Source organism: Balaenoptera ricei, chromosome 10 (assembly GCF_028023285.1).
Source record: "Balaenoptera ricei isolate mBalRic1 chromosome 10, mBalRic1.hap2, whole genome shotgun sequence".
NCBI classification, from domain to species: Eukaryota; Metazoa; Chordata; class Mammalia; order Artiodactyla; family Balaenopteridae; genus Balaenoptera; species Balaenoptera ricei.
Window position 1 is genome coordinate 24,121,170 of NC_082648.1, and position 23,545 is coordinate 24,144,714.

Sequence of the window (23,545 nt, forward strand, 5' to 3'; positions counted from 1 at the left end):
TCTTCTGATTGTCCTGTACTAGATGTGATCAATCATTTTTTCCCCCTACAAGCTGAATTGAGACATTGTTGAGGAGTTTGAAAAAAGATTTCATTAGAAAAGATAGTGAAAAATGCCAAATAAATAAGATAAAATTTATTTACTTAGTAAATAAAGAAAAAATGTAAAATGAAATTGTTTTATATAAAGTAAAATAAAAATGACAAAAACCTAAAAAATAAAGCATAGGAAGATGCATTATTTTTGCTTTAATCTCTGCCTTGCAGAAATATGGAGTAGACGTTTTTTCTTCTGTTCTTTTTACTAAGTATAGCTAAAAAAAAACCCTGGACATTATATATAAAAAAGACATAAGACTCTGAGAGTTAGACAGAAGAAGGCAGACTGGCTAGGGACCCTGAATCCAAGTAACTACATAATTCTGGGTTCCCTAGGCTTTCTTTTTGCCTCATTTGCCCTAGACAAGGTGCTGGAGAAGTGAGCAACCCAGAAATACCAAATGGGCACAGACAACAGACCCCAAGAAAAGCCTGATCTCTCTATCCAAAAGACCAGGAAAGCTTTCACCTACCAAGACAGAAACTATTAGGTAATAACCCTTCATGTTCAGATTGTTCTTTGCTACCATATAATAATAGAATTGATTTTTGCATGTTTGGACACTTTTTATTTCTTTTTCTTACCTAATTTTTCCAGGTAGATCTCCAATACAATTTTAATAAGAGCTGCAAAAATATACACAATAGGGATTAACCATTAAGTATGATGTTATCAGTGAGATTTTTATAGATGGCCTTTATTAGGTTGAGGAAGTTCCATTTTTATTTCTAGTTTGAATTTTTTTTCTAATCATGAAAAGTTGCAAGATATTGTTCAATGCTACTTCTCTGTTGAAAATTATTATTTTTTCTTTATGAATGTGATGTGTTCCCTTTGATTTTTGGATGTTAAATCAATCTTGAGTACCTGGAATAATCTCACTTGATTATGGTGCATAATTCTTTTTATGCGTTGCATAAATCAGTTTGATAATATTTTCTTGAGTATTTTAACATTTATATTCATTAATGATATTGGTCTGTAGTTTATTTGGTGTCTTTATCTGGCTTTGCTATCCATATACTTGCTTCATAGAATGAGTTACGGTGTGTTCCCTTCTCTTATTTTTTGGAAGAGTTTGTGAAGGAGTGGTATTAATTCTTCTTTAAGAATTTTGTAGAATTTACCACTGAAACCATATGGTATTGGACTTTTCTTTGTGAGAGATTTTTTTAATTAATTCAATCTCTTGTTATTGATCTCTTCAGATTTTTACATTTTTTTCCTGAGTTACTTTGGTAATTTCACCTTTCTAGGGATTTACCTCTTTTTAATTTAAGTGATCTATTTTGGGGGGATATATTTGTTTATAGTATTCCCTTAATTCTTTTTATTTTTGTAAGGTAAGTACTGATGTTTTCTCTTTCATTCCTGATATTGTACTTTGAGTCTTTCCTCTATTTTAATTGGTCAGTCTATCTAAAGGTTTGCTCATCTTGTTGGTGTTTTCAAAGGATTAACTACTGGTTTTGTTCATTTTTTCTCTTATTTTTCTATTCTATGATTTATTAATTTCTACTCTAACCTTTATTTTGCCTGATCTTTTGTTTGCTTTTTGCTTTAGTTTGTTATTTTTCTAGTTTTTTAATATGGATAACTAGGTTATTGATTTGATGTTTTCTTTCTTTTCTACTATAGGCATTTATACTTAAAAATTTCCCTCTGAATCCTAGTTTATTTAATCCCATAAGTTTTATGTTGTATTTTTATTTTCATTCATATAAAAGTATTTTATTATTTCTTCTTTGACTCATTGGTTCTTTAGAAGTTTGTTAATTTCCACATGTCTGCAAATTTACCAAATTTCTGGCTGTTATTAATTTCAAATTTAATTCCATCATAGTAAGAGAGCTTCTTTTTGGTGATTTCGATTGGGGTGAAGTGTTCTTTAGATATCTATAGGTGCATGTAGAGACATTTCTATGTCTATAGATGTGTACTGCTTTATAGTATTGTTTAAGTCTTCTATATGCTGTTGATAATCTTTCTCATTTTTCTACCCTTTATTGAAATAGGGATATTGAATTATCCAAGTATTATTTTTGAATCGTTTGTTGTTCTTTCAATTTCTGTTTCATGTATTTTGGGGATAGTATGTTAGGTATGTAGTATATGTTTTTAATTGTTATGTCTTTCTAATGTATTGACCCTCTTAGAAGATGGCTGTTTTTGTCTCTAGTAATATTTTTTGGTCTAAAGTCTTATGTTTTCCTGATATTAATATAGCCACTCTAGCTCTATCATGGTTTCTTTTTGCATGGTATATCTTTTCCCATCCTTTTACTTTGAACCCATTGTGTCTTTGACTCTAAACTTTGTCTTTTGTACGTTTACAATTATATACATTTTTTAAATGTAATTGCTGTTTAAATCAATTACGAAGATAAAGGAAAAGACATATTCAATTATATTATTTTTTAAATTACGTACATAATTACCTTTACTGGCACAGTTTGTTTCTTCATGTAGATTGAATTATTTTCTGATTTCACTTGCTTTATCCTGAAGAACTTGCTTTAATATTTATTATAAGTTTTGTCTGCTAACAATAAATTTCTTTATCTGGAAATATCTTTAATTCACTTTCAATTTTTAAAGATAGTTTTCTATCTTAAAGGTTTTTTTTTTGTTGTTACTGGATATAAGATTCTTGGTAGACAGATATTTTGTGTTTAATTTTAGTACTTTGAAAATATCATCCCATTGCCTTTCTTCTTCACTGTTTCTGATAAGAAGTAAGCTGTTAAACTTTATGAGGGTGTGGTGAGTCATTTTTCTACTGTTTTAAAAATTGTCTCTGTTTTTGGCTTTCAACATTTTGACTATGGTATATCTGGGTGTGTATCCCTTTTAGTTTGTCCTATGTGGAAATTATTGAACTTCTTACATGTATAAATTGATTTTCATCACTTTGGGGAAGTATTCAGCCATTATTTCATTCAAATGTTTTTTTCCCTCCTTTCTCTTTATGCTCTCTTTGTGTTGCTTCCAATTATGTACACATGTTGGTCTGCTTAACCCAACCCCATATGTAAACAACTTTAAAATCCAAAGTTATTTTGTACTATTATGTATTATATACTAATATCCTTATCTTTTTCTACTTTTAATTATGGTATATAATAATTTATATATTTTTATTCTATTAATTCTTTGAAGGAGTATTGTATCTCTGTAAATATTTCTACTTTGGGACTGCTAAGAACTTCTATTAGTAGAGCTGATTGATTATTTTGAAGTCAGACAGACCTGGATCTAAGCTCCAGCTCTGGTACTTACTAACAGTGTTACCTTGGGCAGTTTCTTATATATAAATTTTAATTTCCCCATGAATAAATGAGGGAATAACCGTAGAACCTATTCTTAGGAGTAATGTGAGGACCCAATGAGATAGTGAATATTGTATGGTTAATAATAATGCTGTTAATAAATACTATCTATTTAGTTATTATTATACTCAATATATCAGTTTTCTAGCATAGAAATTTTAATGTATTGTCATTATCTTACAGCTGACTATTAATTAGCTTACTTCTCAAAATTATACAGTGTGGATTCTTGTTTCAATCTTTTTTAGAAATACCTATTTAAGGAAAAGAGGTCGTGGTCCAGCCCTTCATATTCCTAGGCTTCTGTTAAAAAGTCAGCGTTCTTTTGTTCATTTAGAAAGTAAATAGCTTGCTCCAGATTGATGAAAAGGACATGTGAAATTCTGTTAAAGTGCAGAAGAAAACAAAGCTAAAACTAACCTAATGTGCTATATATGCCAACTTTTCCCATAATGTTTACTTAATTTTGTTTATTTTTTCTTTCATGGCAAAAAATCTTTTATTCCGATAATTAACAACAGTAAAGTAAATGTAGATCTTGGAAGGCTTTCCATAGGAGCATGCCACATCTAAGATTGTTTACTACAAGCAACATAAGAATTTTCCTTTACTTATTTGAGCTTTTGTCTTGAAATTGTCATTTTCTAGTGTATATGCTGGCTCAGACTTCACAGTTCTTTATGTCTGTAGTTTTGTCTATCAAATATTACTATCCATGATACAGAGTACATTTTTTTTAAGATAATGAGTAGTTGTATTAGTATGCTGCTATTTTGTTTATGATGCTCTAAACAGTTGTCATTGATCAGGGTATCTTAACCCCTTGGTTCTCACCTTTTGCAGCACATAATAAATTACTTGGGTTGCTTTTTAAAAAATCATATCAATCAATCTTCTTCTCTGGAAATTTAAAATCAGTTCACATAGGTGGGGTCTAGATATCTGTTTTCTGAAGTTCTAGGAGTCATTCTGCTACCCTAAGGGGGTTGTTAATCATTGTCTTATCCCTACATATTTGTTTGCCTATCAATATAGTCTATCTATTTCAGCCTGTTGCCATTTCCCCCGTTTTTATTATCTAAATTGAACCTGTCAAGATTGTGTGTGTGTGTGTGTGTGTGTGTGTGTGTGTTTAGACTGAAATCACTGGGAAATTTTTCCATACGAAAAAAATGAGAGATATTCTGACAGATCTAAATGACTGTCAGAAGGACTGCTCTCTGTTTTTAAAAGTTACAAAAGAAACAAAAGTTTTAGCTGTAACTAAGAAACTAGATTTATCCCACATTAAGATTTTTTTAAAACTTGTGTCTTGTTTTCCTTTATGTGGGATAAGTGATCAGTCTAAGAAAAAATTTCTTTATAGTGGTGTATTGGTATAGTAGCACAGAGAGACTAACAAAGAAAATCATACATGGAAAAAATACAGGCATATTTGCTAAAATAAATGTAATTCTGTTACTTAGGGAATATGATGCCTAGTTTTTTAAAGAGAAAGTATCTCACTATCTCCATTTCTTGCATAGATATGTTTGCTTCTTGGTTTTCTTTTCAGAAGTATCTCTGTATACATATATTCAATTAATATACTTTATATGAGCGCTTGAGGTAAAACCATTTTAGATGTTGACACGTTCTTGAAATGAATTTTCTTTTTATCCAAAATAACTTTGGGGAAGAATTTTCCAAAGAAAGTACTAGTTGACTCAGTGTGTTAAAGTTCAGAGCTAGAACTTTTGCTAACATGTTGTAACAGTGAGTGGAAAGTACTCAAGAAATTAAGTTTAACATGTTGTTTTTATTCTACTTTACTTTGAGTCCAGTTCATTGAAGCTTCCAATCTGACACAAATAAGATAACATATTTTTTGGTTAATATTTTTGTTTCACTACTATATACTGAATCTTCTTTTTCAAGGCAATGACAAAAGACTCCCCTCTCTTTTTTTTTTTTTCTTTTTTTCATGTGGTGTTTGCTTTAAGATAGATCAGTTAGAAAAAGAGCCTTCCCTTTTGAAACTTTAGTATACAGAATTTTTTATTTCTTCCTAAAGTTAGATTTACAAGTTATTTTCTTGGTTCTGGCTCAACTTGTTTATTTTTCAAATTAAATTATACTCTGTTGTTTTTGTTGTTTAAACTTAAGGGATTTAGACATTTTTCAAATCATAGCAGATAGGAGAAGTGTTGAAACATTGAATTTGACATAGTTGACAGATTAGTAAAATGGTGATTAGAAATTAGCCTGAAAAAGGCAAAAAGGAAAATGCATTTTGATTTAATATTTATATGCAAACACCAAATAAATTATAACTATAATGATTTAAGGTCTATTACATGTTTTTTGGCCCTCTTGTGGGTGCCTAAGCGAGATGTTTTCTGTGTTGTTTTTTTGGTGATATGAAAATTAGTTCCTGGTCATCACATTCATCTTGAAACTAGAAGGGTTTTTATACCCTCTTCTCAAGCTCTAGAGCTTTCTTTTCTCACCCTTGTGTTTTGTGTGCATGTTTTTGGCTAAGTGGAGTACATTTACAAAACTCATGCTTATTTATGTATATTTACATATCTCAAGATATTTCCACCCAACTAGATATATAGACACATACTCATTTTGCAGTCTTTGTTTCTGAAGCTTGACTGAATTGATGATCTTTAATTTGGTGTATTACAACCCAGATGTCAAAAGCCAATGAGTGCTAGACACATGAATAGTGCTTATAAATATTCGACTGTTTTAAAGAGAAAGCAAGGAATGGACAGATTCTTTTCTAAAGTCTCAGAACATTTTATGAAGAGAATTTTCTGATGTTTTTCTTGTGTTTAAGTATCAGAGTATTGAATCAGATGCAGTAGAGTTTTAGCTTATCAGACACACATTTTCACTATTCATAAGTGAAAAACGATGCAAAATTACTATATAAACTTCAGTTGTTTTGAAATTATCTTGATTAAAACTCTTGATATATTTATTTACCATTTTGACCAACCTTGGTTTTATTGAGAATATTGGTTCACTGTGCATTTCTCAAAGGTTAAGTATGTCTTAAGTCCCTTTAGTGAAGTATTGCTTTGAATTTTAGCAGTGTAACATATGTCAGATGCCAGCTTGGCATATCACATGCCTGCTGTATTCCATTTTTCAAAAGCATCTACTTGCTAGTATTTTATTTGAACTCTTGAGTTTTTTGTACTGTTTTATAAGGGAGAACATAATACATTTTGGAGACCAATTTTTCCCAGGGTGTAGAATTACTTTTATTGTATAAAGTTCTGCTCCAAGGAGGGGGAACAACTTTTTCTCTTCTTTTGATGTATTCCCTTGATTAGAGATTGCTAACTTTTTGTGCAAAGAGGGGATAAGTAAAAATGAAGTTATGAGATCTTTTATATATCTTTTTTTAATTCCATCCTTTTGTTAACCCAAAGATATGAAATAAATTTATAGTTTTAGTTATTTGATTGAACAAGGATTCTTATAAATTCCAGCTTTTATCATATGATCAGATTTTTCCTGGACAAATAAAGATGTTTGCTGTTGCCAATAGCATTTGGCCTAACAGCATGCTAGATACTAGTGATTGGTTTGGAACTAACAACTTGGCTTGTCCATTCTTATCCCTCCCATCAAACTTAACCTCAGCAGAGGATTGAGAAAGGTTTGGTAGTTGAAAATAGTTCTTATGTGCCTCTGAGTTTCCTGAGCTAAGCCAGAATTTTGCATGCAAGGCTATTCTTGTGGTTTTCTAGCCAGGCCAAAGCCAAAAGGCATTGGAAACCTTGCAAGAAAACTTGTTTTAATATAGATTTAAGGCTTGCCTTTATATTGTGACTGGATTTTCAGCCTGATGGTCAAAGGAATGAAGGGGAGACTTCATTCTGTATTGAGGAGATAAATTTCAAATTTTTGCTGCAGAGAAGACCTTGAAAAATACCTCCAAAGATTAACAAAAGAATTAATGAATAGGTTTTACTTAGTTGTTTCTTAAGACATGTAAGATCTGCCTTTCCCCATTAGTTATTTTTGGCTTACCTTCCAAAATGCACTTTAAATGTTATGGGTTCTTTTTTGTAACACATCAGGCTAATATTTATGACTAATGTTGATCAGACTTGGGAATTTTATCAATATGAGTCTGTTCCACCCAGATATTGTTGATAAATTACAGATTTCTGCTTATTATCATGAAAAGTCAATCCGCTCTATTATAAGTACCTTCCATCCATAATAATATTAGCTTTCCATGTTGAATGAGGCTGGATCTGTTTTGTTCTGATAGGGTTGAAAGTATTTTTCAAACCTTCCTTTTAACAAGGTTATTCAGGAGGTTTCTACATCTTGTAACATTACTGGAAGAGGGATTATATAGTAGTATCTGTAAAGAATATCATTTCTGTAACTATTCCAGTCGATGTGATGTATCAGTTATGTGGTTCTTAATCTTCCATTTATTCTAGTGAACTGAATTGTCAGCAAGGTCTGTCTGTAATCAGGCATTTTCAATTTTCGATAGAACTGAAGACTTACATAGTAATTAGACTTTAGAAAAAAAGTAATTGATGTCTGTTATAGATTTATTTTTATTCAGTTTATTTATTGGCAAACCAGTAGTCCAGTTAGTGAAAGACTGTATACCACAGTTCTTAGAGGCAGAAAAGATAAACTGGTGAAAGTTATTCTTATAAGTCCAAATGAAGATATGTACGCAAGAAACTACTTTTAAGTTTTTTTTTTAATTTATTTATTTTATTTATTTACTTTTGGCTGCATTGGGTCTTCGTTGCGGTGTGCGGGCTTCTTATGACAGTGGCTTCTCTTGTTGTGGAGCACAGGCTCTAGAGCACAGGCTCAGTAGTTGTGGCACACGGGCTCAGTAGTTGTGGCTCACGGGCTTAGTTGCTCCGCGGCATGTGGGATCTTCCCGGACCAGGGCTCGAGCCTGTGTCCCCTGCATTGGCAGGTGGATTCCCAACCATTGCGCTACTAGGGGAGCCCTAAGTTTTTGTTTTTTGTTTTTTAATTTCTTGCCTGTTTGAAAAGTTATAAAAGAGGGGTGGTTAACTTTATTCTTTAATCTGAACTATAAAACACTGACTCTGAGGAAGGAAAGCAGAGATGTAAGAACCAGTGACATTTGAAGAACAGCGTTTTAAGATATCTGTCACATTTCTAATTAGTGTGTGATCCAGTATCAAAATAGACAGCCGGTTTTGATTTTATCTGTTAAATTCTAGTTAATCAACTTTGGGGAAATGATATATGAGAATATAGATTTTATACCAAGGATAAATTATTAGGGAGTAGAATGATTTGCTCAAAGTATCTTATTTTTTGACAAGGGAACATATGTGTGCAATACAAAATTCAAAAGATATGGAAATATGCATAGTAAAAATTAAATTTTGCTCCCATTACTGTCTGGGTATCAGTCTCCATCTATGTTTCAAGCTTTATGGCTTCCAGAGGTGGGATAATTTGCTTAAAATTGTCATATCTCTGATTTGCAGTGAATTGATCATCAAATTGTTTTATAGCAGTGAGAAAGGAATTCCATTTGAGGAATAATCCATATAGAATCTGATTTAGTCCATATAGTTAGAAGCACCAAGTTCCAAGGCTATCCTGTTTTGGTATTTTAGCAGGATATTCATGTAGCCAAATTTTTTGGTAATTAATCTGTTGTAACAACCTAATTTGAGTGCCAACAAGCACTACTTTGTATTATAATGGTGAAATACTTCCATACTAGTTAATATATTAACAACTCCTCTGAGCCACTTTGATGACTTTGTCCCTTCCCCTGAGGCTTCACCCGAACCCCACACAATTAAGCTAGAGCTCAGCACTGCCAGGGCCTCTGGCACCTATTCCAGTGCTGGGGATGGCACTTCTGATTGTTTTGTGCCCAATCCAATGGATTTTAAATAATTTACACATCTCCCCGAACATTATCATTTCTGTAATATATGGTTAATTTTTAACTGAAAAAGAACCAGTTGAAGTATGTTAAATTGTCATCTAAGTTTGCAACATTCTTCTCTTTGTGATCAAAAAGAAAACATAAAGGAAAATTTAATCTTTGTCAGTATGTCTTCTAATAAAATTGATTTAAATGAATCGTCTTATCTCTCTCAATGTTGATGGCTTTTCAATGTGAGTAAAAGTTCTTTTCTAATCTTTGAGATCTATGTTTAATGAATGGATCTCTATTAATTTGGAGGAAAATTATTTTAATGGTCTTAAATCTAGTAACTTAAGAAATAATGTTGATCCTAACTTGAATCCACATAGCATGAGTTTCCTTTATCATGAAAATGAAGAATTTACTTTTCAAAAATCAGCAAATGGTTAGAACAATTCTATTTTGAAATGTTATCAATATAAAGAATTAAATTAACTGTCATCATTTCACAGAATTCCTTTATTACTGGCAGAGAAGAAACTCTATTATTCTCCCTATTTATTAGATAAGGCATCTGAGACACGGAGAAACACAGTGCCTTGATCAAACACATACAAGCAGAGGAGGAGCTGTAAATAAAAGCCAGGTCATTCAAAGCGTGATGCAGGACTCTGTTCAACAAATTATGCTGCCTCCTTGGAAGGTTAATGACTGTGTATTTAAGCCAGATACTTCTGACACCTATATGGGTTTCTTTCTTTCTGTGGTTTCCGATATTTCAGAAAATGAGATGTGTAGGTCTTTAGTGTTTAATAACTAGGTGCTTCATTTAATCCTATGAAAGATTCTGAAGAGATTTAGTCAGAGTTCTTTTTTTCCTTTTCTTTCCTTCCTTCCTTTCTTTCTTCTTCTTCTTCTTTTTTTTTTTTTTTAACTGAAACTGTAGCTCTTATTCAAGTCACAAGGAATAATACTGTGGCATCTGAGGGAGAGGCATGTCCATATGGCAGCTTTTCAGAAGTTTAAAGTAGCTGGAAGGCAGACATGCAGCGTCTCTCTGCTGTACTTAATTTTAGAAACTTCTTAATTTTAATGTGTTGTCCATGGCACAAAAGAAATTTTCACTGGGAGACATTTGTGGTGTTTGAGGTAACAACTCTTATGTTACTAGAATCCCTTAACAACTAGGCCAACAGGAATGATTCCCTCTGTCCTAAAGGTTTTCTTTGGCTTTCACAGACTCCAATGCACTTTATAGCATGGTTAGACTGTATTGAATTTCCATGTTTAGATCTATACCCATAATTTCACATTTTTCTTTTTGAATTGTATAGTGCCACTGCACTGTAATTCAAATACATAGAAAAACCTAGGATCACTGTAATTCCAAATGCTTTAGATCTGTAACAAGGTAAATTTTCAGCAGCCTCAACATGACCTTGATACTACTGCTTGTTTAAGTTAAGGAAAAGGAAGGGCAGAATCTTTTGTTTTTTAATCCATTTACCCATAATTTTAGGTATTAGTTTCTGTCCTGCTTTCTAAAAAGAAATATGACCAAATCCATCACTATCACTCCTCACACATCTGGAGTTTACTCTTGAGAAACATGCACCTTCATTCTCCCCAAGGGTTGAACTTAATGGTTCTGGTGTTGCCTAACTTCTGCCTGCCTGGGTAGTGGGAGACCATGAACCTAAACTTGAATTTGGATCCAGTTTTGAGTAAACTTAAGTTGAGTAAACTTAAGCCTTAAGTTGAGATTGAAGTTTTTCCTCTAGAGAGTTAAACTCCCTAGTCCTTTTTTACATAGTACTTTTAAATCACTTCCCAGTGATAGTTGTGTTTTTTTTTTTTAATTTCTATTTATTTATTTATTTTTGGCTGCGCCACGCAGCATATGGGATCTTAGTTCCCTGACCAGGGGTTGAACCCGTGCCCCCCACAGTGGAAACACGGAATCTTAACCACTGGACCACCAGGGAACTCCCCACTAATACATTTTAATCCCATTGATTCTTTTTGTATTCCAACAAAATTTTCTAAAATGTCTAAATATTGTTTTCAGAGATAGCCTAATGTTTCTGTTCTAATGCAACTAAATCTGTACCACAATTGAATTACTAGCTCACTGAGGTCTTAAAATATATATATATATGTATGTATATATCAAACTGTCAGTTTCTCTTCCCAAATGATAAGCCAACAAAGCTATAGATTGACATTTTAGATACCAAAATTGGCAAAAGATACTTTTGATTAGCCAGGAGTCATTGAACATTAAGACAAGTTAGTCAGCTGCCATTATTTGGACACTATATCCTCATTTTCATAATCTATGTTGCCAGTCTATTCAGTATAAAATGAAGAAGGTAAGTATTATGGAAGAACTGCATGCTAATAGACAAAGTTTCCAGATAAAGTTCAAGTAAGTATTACTTGCCAGATATACTTGTAGCATATCTATGGCACTTTTCTGTGAGACCATGAAAAACACTCAACTGGTTGTTTTTTGTTTTTTTGTTTTTAAATATTTATTTATTTATTTGGCTGTGCCAGGTCTTAGTTGAGGCAGGTGGGATCTTTGTTGTCGCATGCAGGATCTAGTTCCCTGACCAGGGATCAAACTGGGCCCCCTGCATGGGAGCGTGGAGTCTTAACCACAGGATCACCATGGAAGTCCCTCAACTAGTTCTTATTAGGATTAACTCCTTCCTTACCAGAGAGGATAGTCGCATTACTCTTAATTCTACTGAATAAAAAATGTTCATGCACGGTGCATTAGTTATGTTTCTAACCTACTTGTATATGTGTAGCCTACAAAAATCAGTGCTACGTATTTTCTTTCTTCCAAATTGTCTATTAATGGAGAAATTCTTGATAGCATTTGAGTGCTTTTGATACTTTGCAACATTGTTTGAAGATACTATGTATCAGATTATAGAAACTTTCTTGTTTGAATAGAATTAAAATGCCTTTCCATGGTTCTACATAATTCTGGTCCTCTGGAAGTCTGGTGCAGCTATAGAATCTGATGGAATTCCCTGGTTCATATGATCTGCACTGGCCTTTTTTCTAGTTCTAGAACTCATCAGCCTTTTTCCCATGCTAGGACTTTGTACTTTTTTTTTGACGGAAGTCTTCTTCCCTCAGGCTTAATATATGAATTTTTTTCCCCCTTTTGTGACTTCTCAAGAGAGCTCTTGACTTTCCTCTCTGAAAAATTTGTCCTCCATTATTCTTTTCCTTTTTATCCCTTCTTAATTTTCTTTATAGCATATAACACCATCAGAAATGGTTTGTTTATTGTGTACCTCCCAATCTTCCTTGTCTTCCCCACTTTCCCTATCTGCTTGCCAATAATGTAAATTCAGGGGAGTCAGGCCCATATCTGTTTTGTTCAGGCTGCATCACCAGTGCCTAGAACAATGTCTGGAATAAAGTATGCATTCAGTAAATATTAGTTGAATAAATGAAGAATTAGCAAATAATTAAGTGGCTATAAAATAGAATAAGTGATTAGTTCATGAAGAGAAACCTGCTTTACCGGGTTGGAATGGCTAAGACAAACAGGGAACCAAGAGGGTGGACCTGAATTCAGTTCTTTGTTCCACTTAGTCTTTTCATATGATTTTGGGCTCATTTCTTAACCTTCGTGTCTGTTTCTTTATCTGTAGAACAGGTATGTAGAGCTCATGGAAAAAGATGGATGAATCATTCAATGAAATGACTGAAATTCATCATTTTTCATATATATCAGTTAAGTAGGCTCTCCTTTTGAATAACAAACTTGCTTATATGTTTGAAACTTTGAGGGAATATTATAAGACATGCTAACAACAGTTTAAGAGCCTTGCAAAATTTGAAGTAGTATTTTGTTCAAAAATAGCACTTACTCCAGAAAAAAACATAAAAGTGTCCCTTCAGAGTTCTAACTTACTCTTTTGCTGATACCTTTTAGTTTTGCTTATTTTATTTTTAGTTAAAAATTGGGAAAGATCTGAAACAGATTTTTGAAAAGCAAACTCTGATATTTTTCCAAGAAAGATGAAATTGTGCTTGATTTCAAATGACCGTTTACAACAATTAATTTGTACTACTGCAGTCAAAAAGCTAAACTAAGAATACAATTAACAGACATAATTAACATCAATGTTTTAATAGTTTCTCTATGACTAGGCAAGTAATAAGGCTTGGGCATACTGAAATCATGATTCATTTCTTCAGTTCATTCAACACATATTCCATATATTCCAATTACAATTATAATAGTACCTATATATTAGGTACTATTGTAGGTACAATAGTACCTACAGTGAATTAAACACTGTGTTTAATCAGTGAATTAAACACAGAGTCCTATTCTCCTAGAGCTTCAGTTTTAGTGGGGATATTTATTATATGTTTTGCCTCTAGCTTGCTCCATAGCTTATACTTTTCTGCATTTGTAAAGCATGACTTAGAGGATTGACTTTTAAAGTAATTTTAATTATTACTGCCTAAAATTAACTATGAAGTGTTCTTTTAAGGTTATGTGCTAAATACCAACATGATATTAATGTTTCAGAGACCATTTGGTTCTTTAGACACATCTGCTCTGCAAATCTGGACAAGTAATTAAATTTGATGAGGCTAGAATCAGATCTAATAGAATTGGGCTGTTTCAAGGGCGAAGATAATTCTGTGGATTTGTTAGGACAGTGGATTGTAGTTTGGTTTGCAGTAGTCCACTTGAGCTATACTTCTCTACTCATTTAAATTCCAGTGTATATTCAGTTCCATTAAAAATAAACTATCTACTGCTTATGGGTTGGTGTGGGGTGGTTTTTGACTTAATATCTTTGTTTTCTCTGAGTCTAATCATTATAGAATTTATAACATACTTTTTTTCAAGGAGTTTATAGTCCTTCACATACTGTATTTTATTTACTCAAAATTTATACTTGTAGAGTAGAAAGAATGAACATTCCTAGTCTAAAATAATAAAAATATTCAGATCTCTGCTAGGGATTAACAGGAACAAATTTGGTAACTGAACTTGGTAGTTATAATTTGAAGCTCAGTGAACTTTCCAATGAATACTGGTATAATTTATACTATGATTTTAAAATATTAATCTTAATACAAGGATTGTCACTCACCAAATAGCTATTGCATGTGTCTGCTATGTACAAAGAACTCTGTAAGAAGCTGTGTGTGATATATAAAGATGAGTATAAAGATGACATAGTTCCTGTACTAAAGAAATCTATGATCTTGTTCACACCTTTAAAATTATTCTTGAAGAAGTGTGGTAAATAGTTTTGCTCAAGCTCAGTTAAGTTATCCCCTGGGATGATACAGAAAATCTCTGATAAGACTGAAGCTAAAACCTAAACCTGTTGAAAATTAGCAAAACATTCCCTGCCTTTGGTAGCATTTTTTTCGTTATCGAATGTTTATATACATCTTTGTTTTTCTGCCTCTACATACCCTGAGAGCCTTAGTGCTTTATTTGTGTTGAGAATAGTTTAAAATAGCTTATAAAAGAAATAATTCTTTCATGTACCTTTTTGTAGTGTTGTATTCAATATAAGCCCAAGGGAAGGGTTCCTTGTGTCTTTGATATCTGTAGAGACAATTACAAAGGAAAAAAAATTACAGGGAAATGTTAAGACTAATGTTCATTTTTATACTTAGAGCACACAAGAAATTTTAAGGCAGTTATTATGGTATATTACATAGGAAAACAAATATCCAGTTATATAATGATAGATCAAGCCATAGAAGCATGTAGCTAGTACCATTGTGTATTGCTAAGTATGTCCATAATTAATATTCTAGTTCTAAAGATGGTTTTTGAACATTATCTCCTTTACTTGGACTTTGTCACTAATAATTCCACAGTTCAGTATTATAGGCCAATTTTTTTTAAAGAAATCTTATTATTTTATTTAAAAAATCTTGTCATTATCCTGTGGTACTTGGCCTGCTTGAAGTTTGGAAGAAAATGAGTATATAGTTTACAAATCAATCACCAGAGGAAAAAATACTATTCATTTGTGTTTCTTAATTATGGTGAGAAAATATTATTTTATTTCATTAACTTACCTGTCCCTCCAAATGGTATAATTTACTAGAAAATCACAACTGGGTATTTAACCTGGGATTATTTGGAATCACGGCAAATAGGAAGTGAAACAGTTCTTACCATCAAGCAAAACAATTCTGCCATAACTCAAGTCCCACAAAAGAATGGCATTTTTCTCTCTACAAAAGATGCCATGAATATGCCCAACAGAATTGTCCATAGTTGTATCATCCTTTAAATTTTCTGAAGTCCAACGAATAGTATTGTATTTTGCCAAAGGTAAATTAGAGCTTTACATTATCTAGTCACAGTTTAAGAGGTTAAATTGGTAATGTCTTCTATAAATTATCATTATGGAATCTTTAGAGGACATATAATGTATAAATGAAGGGCTAAAGCAGTTTTGTTTAGCAGTTCTTTATATTTTGGTTAAACCATGGTCAGAGGTTTATTTTCCTTTACTAGTTTACTAGTAATTCTTCAGCTTCACAGTGACAACTATCGAATTATAGGAGTAGTAGCATCATCAGACAGTTTAACATTTGCAAAAGAAAGTTAATTATTTGAAGATTTGAGACTTATTCAGAGGTTTTCAAAATATTTTTGTCCCAATTTTAAAAAATACATACATATTTATTTATCCTCTTAATGCATGTTGTTTCCAACCAAGTAAATCTGTTTTCAAAGCAGAGATTATTTAAGAGATTTGGCATATTTTTCTTTTCTTGGCGAATGTACCAAAGGTCTGTTTTCTATAAGACATGTGTCTGTTTCAACTTACTATTTTGATTATGAGTAGTTTGTTATACAGATAGACCTTCAAAAATAGAATATTTGCTAAAGAGTTCTTATGTATATGGTTAAATGCATATTTTAGAATGATTTAGGATTTATAAATAGCATGTAAGATAATACTGGGAACATGTTAACTATAACATATAATGCCTGAAAAAAAAAAAGGAAACGAAAAAAGATGATAATATCGTAAACATCTCCAATAAGGAAGTGAGTGGGTGGAACATCTTCCAGTGTTGATTTGGTTCCCCTTAGAATAGTGTTAACATCTTTATATTTAACTGACCGAGCTTCCAGCGTTTACACTATTCACTTGAGTTTGTCTAGTCTCCCAAGTTTTATTACTTTTTGTGAATATTGCCTTAAGATTCTGACTTCCACACTTTGCCTTATACCTTTTCACATTAGGGGTGTGAACTTCCTGGGGGGCAGCTCTTTTATGTTTGAAATTGCTCAAAGTTTCCATCTGCTTTTACTTGATTTGTGGTCTTGAAGATCATGCTTGGCCCATGGGATATTACAGTGTGCCGAGAGGATGTGGAGTTTTGTCAGCCAGTGAAATATGTCTGGTTTTTTTCTCTTCTCTTTTTTTTTCAGCAGCTTTCACATGCTTCTCATCCTGTGTGGTCTTCACTAAACTGAATTTATATATAACAGAACTACTCACCCTCTTTATCATCTTCTATGACTTGGCCTTTTTACCGAGAAGGTGTGTGGAAGGAACATCTAAGCCAAAAAACTAGTCTTGGCAATAGGAAAACCTAAAACCGAAAGCTTAAAGTAGTGTTATATATGAATTTGCTTTAATATTCACAAATGTGTATTTTGTAATGCAGAATAGTATCATATTTCAGATATGTACAACTGTCAAAAAAATTTCTCATGCCAACAGTAGATTCCAAGTGTTGTCTGTGATCCAAATGACTTTTTTGCTTGTTTTTAGGCACTACTGCAGTCTTCAGTTAAGCAACAAGTAGAAGCTATTGAAAAACAGTACATTTCTGCAATAGAGAAACAAGCACACAAGTGTGAGGAGTTGTTAAATACTCAGGTAATAAAATTGCACATCCATTATATATTTATACTTTTCTTCTGACTCTCTTCCCCTGAGAGCTCTATAGCTGTTTATTCAGTTTCATGCCATTTACTTTCCTTGGTGTATTTTGGAAAAAAAAAATATGCTTATGTAAACTTAATGTTAAAGTTTTGGAATTTTAGACTAAATAGAGGACTAAAGGCCTAAAATATGTAGATCTTCCCCAAATTAATGATAATTTGTATGCTGATTTCTGGGTTATCATATTATTTATCAAATAACAGAAGCAAAAGAGATTACTGCAAATGTATTATGGCATCTGAAATGATTTTTAGTAGTACAAGATTTATAAATAACATTTGAATTTGAAGTACGTATTTATGTTTGAATTACCTTTCATTGCTTATAGGAATTAGTTTCTGTTTAAAATTTTTTTCTGGTGATTTTTTTTCTTTTCTTGATTTAATGTCTTAGAAAGCATTGCAGACATGATTATTGGATTTACATTAAACAATCAGTTGAAGACCATATATCTGTATGTCATAGTATGAATAATTAGTGCAAGAAGTTCCCAACAACACTTTTGAATAACAAAACTTGGTAGGTGAAAATAAAATCAGCCTTACACAAAGGACCTATTTTGTATCACAGGAAGAAAATATACTAATAGGAAAACAAAATTAGGTCTAGAATTTAAATGGAGATTTATAAACATACCACTCTATCCCCAAGATTGGGGATATCTCATTGTATTTTTGATTTGCATTTCTCTAATGGTTAATGATGTTGAGCATTCTTTCATGTGTTTGTTGGCAATATGTATATCTTCTTTTGGAGAAATGTCTCTTTAAGTCTTCTGCCCATTTTTGGATTGGGTTGTTTGTTTTTTTGATATTGAGCTTCATGAGCTGCTTGTATATTTTGGAGATTAACCATTTGTTAGTTGCTTCATTTGCAAATATTTTCTCCCATTCTGAGGGTCGTCTTTTCACCTTGTTTATGGTTTCCTTTGCTGTGCAAAAGCTTTTGTTTCATTAGGTATCATTTGTTTATTTTCGTTTTTATTTCCATTTCTCTAGGAGGTGGGTCAGAAAGGATCTTGCTATGATTTATGTCATAGAGTGTTCTGGCTGTGTTTTCTTCTAAGAGTTTGATAGTGTCTGGCCTTACATTTAGGTCTTTAATCCATTTTGAGTTTATTTTTGTGCATGGTGTTATGGAGTGTTCTAATTTCATTCTTTTCCATGTAGCTGTCCAGTTTTCCCAGCACCACTTATTGAAGAGGCTGTCTTTTCTCCACTGTATATTCTTGCCTCCTTTATCAAAGATAAGGTGATCATGTGTGTGGGGGTATATCTCTGGTCTTTCTATCCTGTTCCATTGATCTATGTTTCTGTTTTTGTGCCAGTACCATACTGTCTTGATTACTGTAGCTTTGTAGTATAGTCTGAAGTCAGGGAGCCTGATTCCTCCAACTCCATTTTTCTTTCTCAAGATTGTTTTGGCTATTTGTGGTCTTTTATGTTTCCATACAAATTGTGAAATTTTTTGTTCTAGTTCTGTGAAAAATGCCAGTGGTAGTTTGATAGGGATTGCATTGAATCTGTAGATTGCTTTGGGTACTAGAGTCATTTTCACAATGTTGATTCTTCCAATCCAAGAACACGGTATATCTCTCCATCTATTTGTATCATCTTAAATTTCTTTCATCAGTGTCTTATAATTTTCTGCATACAGGTCTTTTGTCTCCTTAGGTAGGTTTATTCCTAGATATTTTCTTCTTTTTGTTGCAATGGTAAATGGCAGTGTTTTCTTAATTTCACTTTCAGATTTTTCATCATTAGTGTATAGGAATGCAAGAGATTTCTTTTTTTTTTTTTTCACACACACACACTGTATTTTATTTTTACAAGAGATAAATAGACTAACACCAAGCATTGTACATGGATGACCACAACAAAAGCAGCAATGATTGCAATTACCAAACATGAAACACACTCATACTATGTCATAATATTGACATTCAGTCCAGTACTCCTCTACTATAACAGCTCCTTTACTTTGCAGTGAAAATTGATTTGTATATTCTTTGCCTCTGAGTCCTTGTGGGATTTTTTTTTTTAATTTAAACAGAAAGTCACAAAAATTATACTCATCCTCATCAGTTCACTCAGTCCCATGTAATTAATTTTTTTTTTTCATCTTGATCTTTTGTTAGCACTTTTATGAGTTCATCAGTTTTTCATTAGAGTTCTGAAAATGCTTATTCATTCAGTTCAGCAGTACAGTCAGTTACCTGAAACCTATACTTGTCAGAGTCTTTTCCATGAATTTCTTGAAGATGAAACCCTTTTATAGGAACATATTTGCAAAAGCATCAGAGTACACCCAGAACTGTCTGTAAATGACAAAAGACTTAAAAATGACCACGGTTAAAGATTTGATGAAAGTTCATAATAATGCAGTTGACAAGAAAATTCATTATTTCTGAGATATACATTTTAAAGTAATAACTAGGATTATGACTTATAACATTATACCAGAACATATAAGATTTTTAGAAATTTCATGTAATGTCTGAAACATATTCATTAACGTATTTCCCTACAAATAACCCAATGAAAGTTTAGTATTAGTTGTTTGTTTGTTTGTTTATACTGCAGGTTCTTCTTAGTCATCAATTTTATACACATCCGTGTATACATGTCAATCCCGATCGCCCAATTCAGCACACCACCATCCCCACCCCACCGCAGTTTTCCCCCCTTGGTGTCCATATGTCTGTTCTCTACATCTGTGTCTCAACTTCTCCCCTGCAAACCGGCTCATCTGTACCATTTTTCTAGGTTCCACATACATGTGTTAATATACGATATTTGTTTTTCTCTTTCTGACTTACTTCACTCTGTATGACAGTCTCTAGATCCATCCACGTCTCAACAGATGCCTCAATTTCATTCCGTTTTATGGCTGAGTGATATTCCATTGTATATATGTACCACAACTTCTTTATCCATTCGTCTGTTGATGGGCATTTAGGTTGCTTCCATGACCTGGCTATTGTAAATAGTGCTGCAATGAACATTCGGGTGCATGTGTCTTTTTGAATTACGGTTTTCTCTGGGTATATGCCCAGTAGTGGGATTGCTGGGTCATATGGTAATTCTATTTTTAGTTTTTTAAGGACCCTCCATATTGTTCTCCATAGTGGCTGTATCAATTTACATTCCCACCAACAGTGCAAGAGGGTTCCCTTTTCTCCACACCCTCTCCAGCATTTGTTGTTTGTAGATTTTCTGATGATGCCCATTCTAACTGGTGTGAGGTGTTACCTCATTGTAGTTTTGATTTGCATTACTCTAATAATTAGTGATGTTGAGCATCTTTTCATGTGCTTCGTAGCCATCTGTATGTCTTCTTTGGAGAAATGTCTATTTAGGTCTTCTGCCCATTTTTGGATTAGGGTGTTTGTTTCTTTAATATTGAGCTGAATGAGTTGTTTATATATTTTGGAGATTAATCCTTTGTCCATTTGCAAATTCATTTGCAAATATTTTCTCCCATTCTGAGGGTTGTCTTTTCGTCTTGTTTATGGTTTCCTTTGCTGTGCAAAAGCTTTGAAGTTTCATTAGGTCCCATTTGTTTATTTTTGTTTTTATTTCCATTACTCTAGGAGGTGGATCAAAAAAGATCTTGCTGTGATTTATGTCCCAGAGTGTTCTTCCTATGTTTTTCTCTAAGAGTTTTATAGTGTTCAGTCTTACATTTAGGTGTCTAATCCATTTTGAGTTTATTTTTGTGTATGGTGTTAGGGAGTATTCTAATTTCATTCTTTAACATGTAGCTGTCCAGTTTTCCCAGCACTACCTATTGAAGAGACTGTCTTTTCTCCATTGTATATCTTTGCCTCCTTTGTCATAGATTAGTTGAACATAGGTGCGTGGGTTTACCTCTGGGCTTTCTATCTTGTTCCATTGATCTATGTTTCTCTTTTTGTGCCAGTACCATATTGTCTTGATTACTGTAGCTTTGTAGTATAGTCTGAAGTCAGGGAGTCTGATTCCTCCAGCTCCGTTTTTTCCCTCAAGACTGCTTTGGCTATTCAGGGTCTTTTGTGACTCCATACAAATTTTAAGATGATTTGTTCTAGCTCCGTAAAAAATGCCATTGGTAATTTGATAGGGATTGCATTGAATCTGTAGATTGCTTTGGGTAGTATAGTCATTTTCACAATGTTGATTCTTCCAATCCAAGAACATGGTATATCTCTCCATCTGTTTGTATCACCTTTAATTTCTTTCATCAGTGTCTTATAGTTTTCTGCATACAGGTCTTTTGTCTCCTTAGGTAGGTTTACTCCTAGGTATTTTATTCTTTTTGTTGCAGTGGTAAATGGGAGTGTTTCCTTCATTTCTCTTTCAGAATATTTATCATTAGTGTATAGGAATACAAGAGATTTCTGTGCAGTAATTTTGTATCCTGCTACTTTACCAAATTCATTGATTAGCTCTACTAGTTTTCTGGTAGCATCTTTAGGATTCTCTATGTATAGTATCATGTCATCTGCAAACAGTGACAGTTTTACTTCTTCTTTTCCAATTTGGATTCCTTTTATTTCTTTTTCTTCTCTGATTGCCAAGGCTAGGGCTTCCAAACCTATGTTGAATAATAGTGGTGAGAGTGGACATCCTTGTCTCGTTCCTGATCTTAGAGGAAATGCTTTCAGTTTTTCACCATTAAGAATGATGTTTGCTGTGGGTTTGTCATATATAGCCTTTATTATGTTGAGGAAAGTTCCCTCTATGCCTACTTTCTGCAGGGTTTTTATCATAAATGGGTGTTGAATTTTGTCAAAAGCTTTCTCTGCATCTATTGAGATGATCATATGGTTTTTCTCCTTCAATTTGTTAATATTGTGTGTCACATTGATTGATTTGCGTATATTGAAGAATCCTTGCATTCTTGGGATAAACCCCACTTGATCATGGTGTATGATCCTTTTAATGTGTTGTTGGATTCTGTTTGCTAGTATTTTGTTGAGGATTTTTGCATCTATGTTCATCAGTGATATTGGCCTGTAGTTTTCTTTCTTTGTGACATCTTTGTCTGGTTTTGGTATCAGGGTGATGGTGGCCTCGTAGAATGAGTTTGGGAGTGTTCCTCCCTCTGCTATATTTTGGAAGAGTTTGAGAAGGATAGGTGTTAGCTCTTCTCAAAATGTTTGTTAGAATTCGCCTGTGAAGCCATCTGGTCCTTGGCTTTTGTTTGTTGGAAGATTTTTAATCACAGTTTCAATTTCAGTGCTTGTGACTGGTCTGTTCATATTTTCTATTTCTTCCTGGTTCAGTCTTGGAAGGTTGTGCATTTCTAAGAATTTGTCCATTTCTTCCAGGTTGTCCATTTTATTAGCATATAGTTGCTTGTAGTAGTCTGTCATGAACCTTTGTATTTCTGCAGTATCAGTTTTAATTTCTCCTTTTTCATTTCTAATTCTATTGATTTGAGTCTTCTCCCTTTTTTTCTTGATGAGTCTAGCTAATGGTTTATCAATTTTGTTTATCTGCTCAAAGAACCAGCTTTTAGTTTTATTGATCTTTGCTATTGTTTCCTTCATTCTTTTTCATTCATTTCTGATCTGATCTTTATGATTTCTTTACTTCTGCTAACTTTGGGGTTTTCTTGTCCTTCTTTCTCTAGTTGCTTTAGGTGTAAGCTTAGGTTGTTTATCTGAGATGTTTCTCATTTCTTAAGGTAGGCTTGTATTGCTATAAACTTCCCTCTTAGAACTGCTTTTGCTGCATCCTGTAGGTTTTGTGTCGTTGTGTTTTCATTGTCATTTGTTTCTAGGTATTTTTTGATTTCCTCTTTGATTTCTTCAGTGATCTCTTGGTTATTAAGTAGTGTGTTGTTTAGCTTCCATTTTTTTGTATTTTTTACAGATTTTTTCCTGTAATTTATATCTAGTCTTATAGCATTGTGGTCAGGAAAGATACTTGATACGATTTCAATTTTCTTAAATTTACCAAGGCTTGATATGTGACCCAAGATATGATCTATCCTGGAGAATGTTCTATGAGCACTTGAGAAGAATGTGTATTCTCTTGTTTTTGGATGGAATGTCCTATAAATATCAATTAAGTCCATCTTGTTTAATGTATCATTTAAAGCTTGTGTTTCCTTATTTATTTTCATTTTGGATGATCTGTCCATTGGTGAAAGTGGGATGTTAAAGTCTCCTACTATGATTGTGTTACTGTCGATTTCCCCTTTTATGGCTGTTAGTGTTTGCCTTATGTATTGAGGTGCTCCTATGT

The 23,545-nt window shown here is 32.9% G+C and overlaps 1 protein-coding gene across 5 annotated transcripts in view; it reads left to right on the forward strand.

The window, feature by feature from the left end:
* CCDC91 (coiled-coil domain containing 91) overlaps positions 1-23,545 on the forward strand; it is a 425,558-nt gene that overhangs the window by 220,777 nt on the left and 181,236 nt on the right. For 4 of the 5 annotated variants that reach the window (XM_059935542.1, XM_059935544.1, XM_059935541.1 and 1 more), the window contains exon 8: positions 17,139-17,246. The exons of the other annotated variant lie outside the window; for it this stretch is intronic. In XM_059935542.1, coding sequence (XP_059791525.1) covers positions 17,139-17,246 — 108 coding nt within the window. The remainder of the gene's footprint in view (positions 1-17,138; positions 17,247-23,545) is intronic. 5 annotated transcript variants of the gene reach the window in all.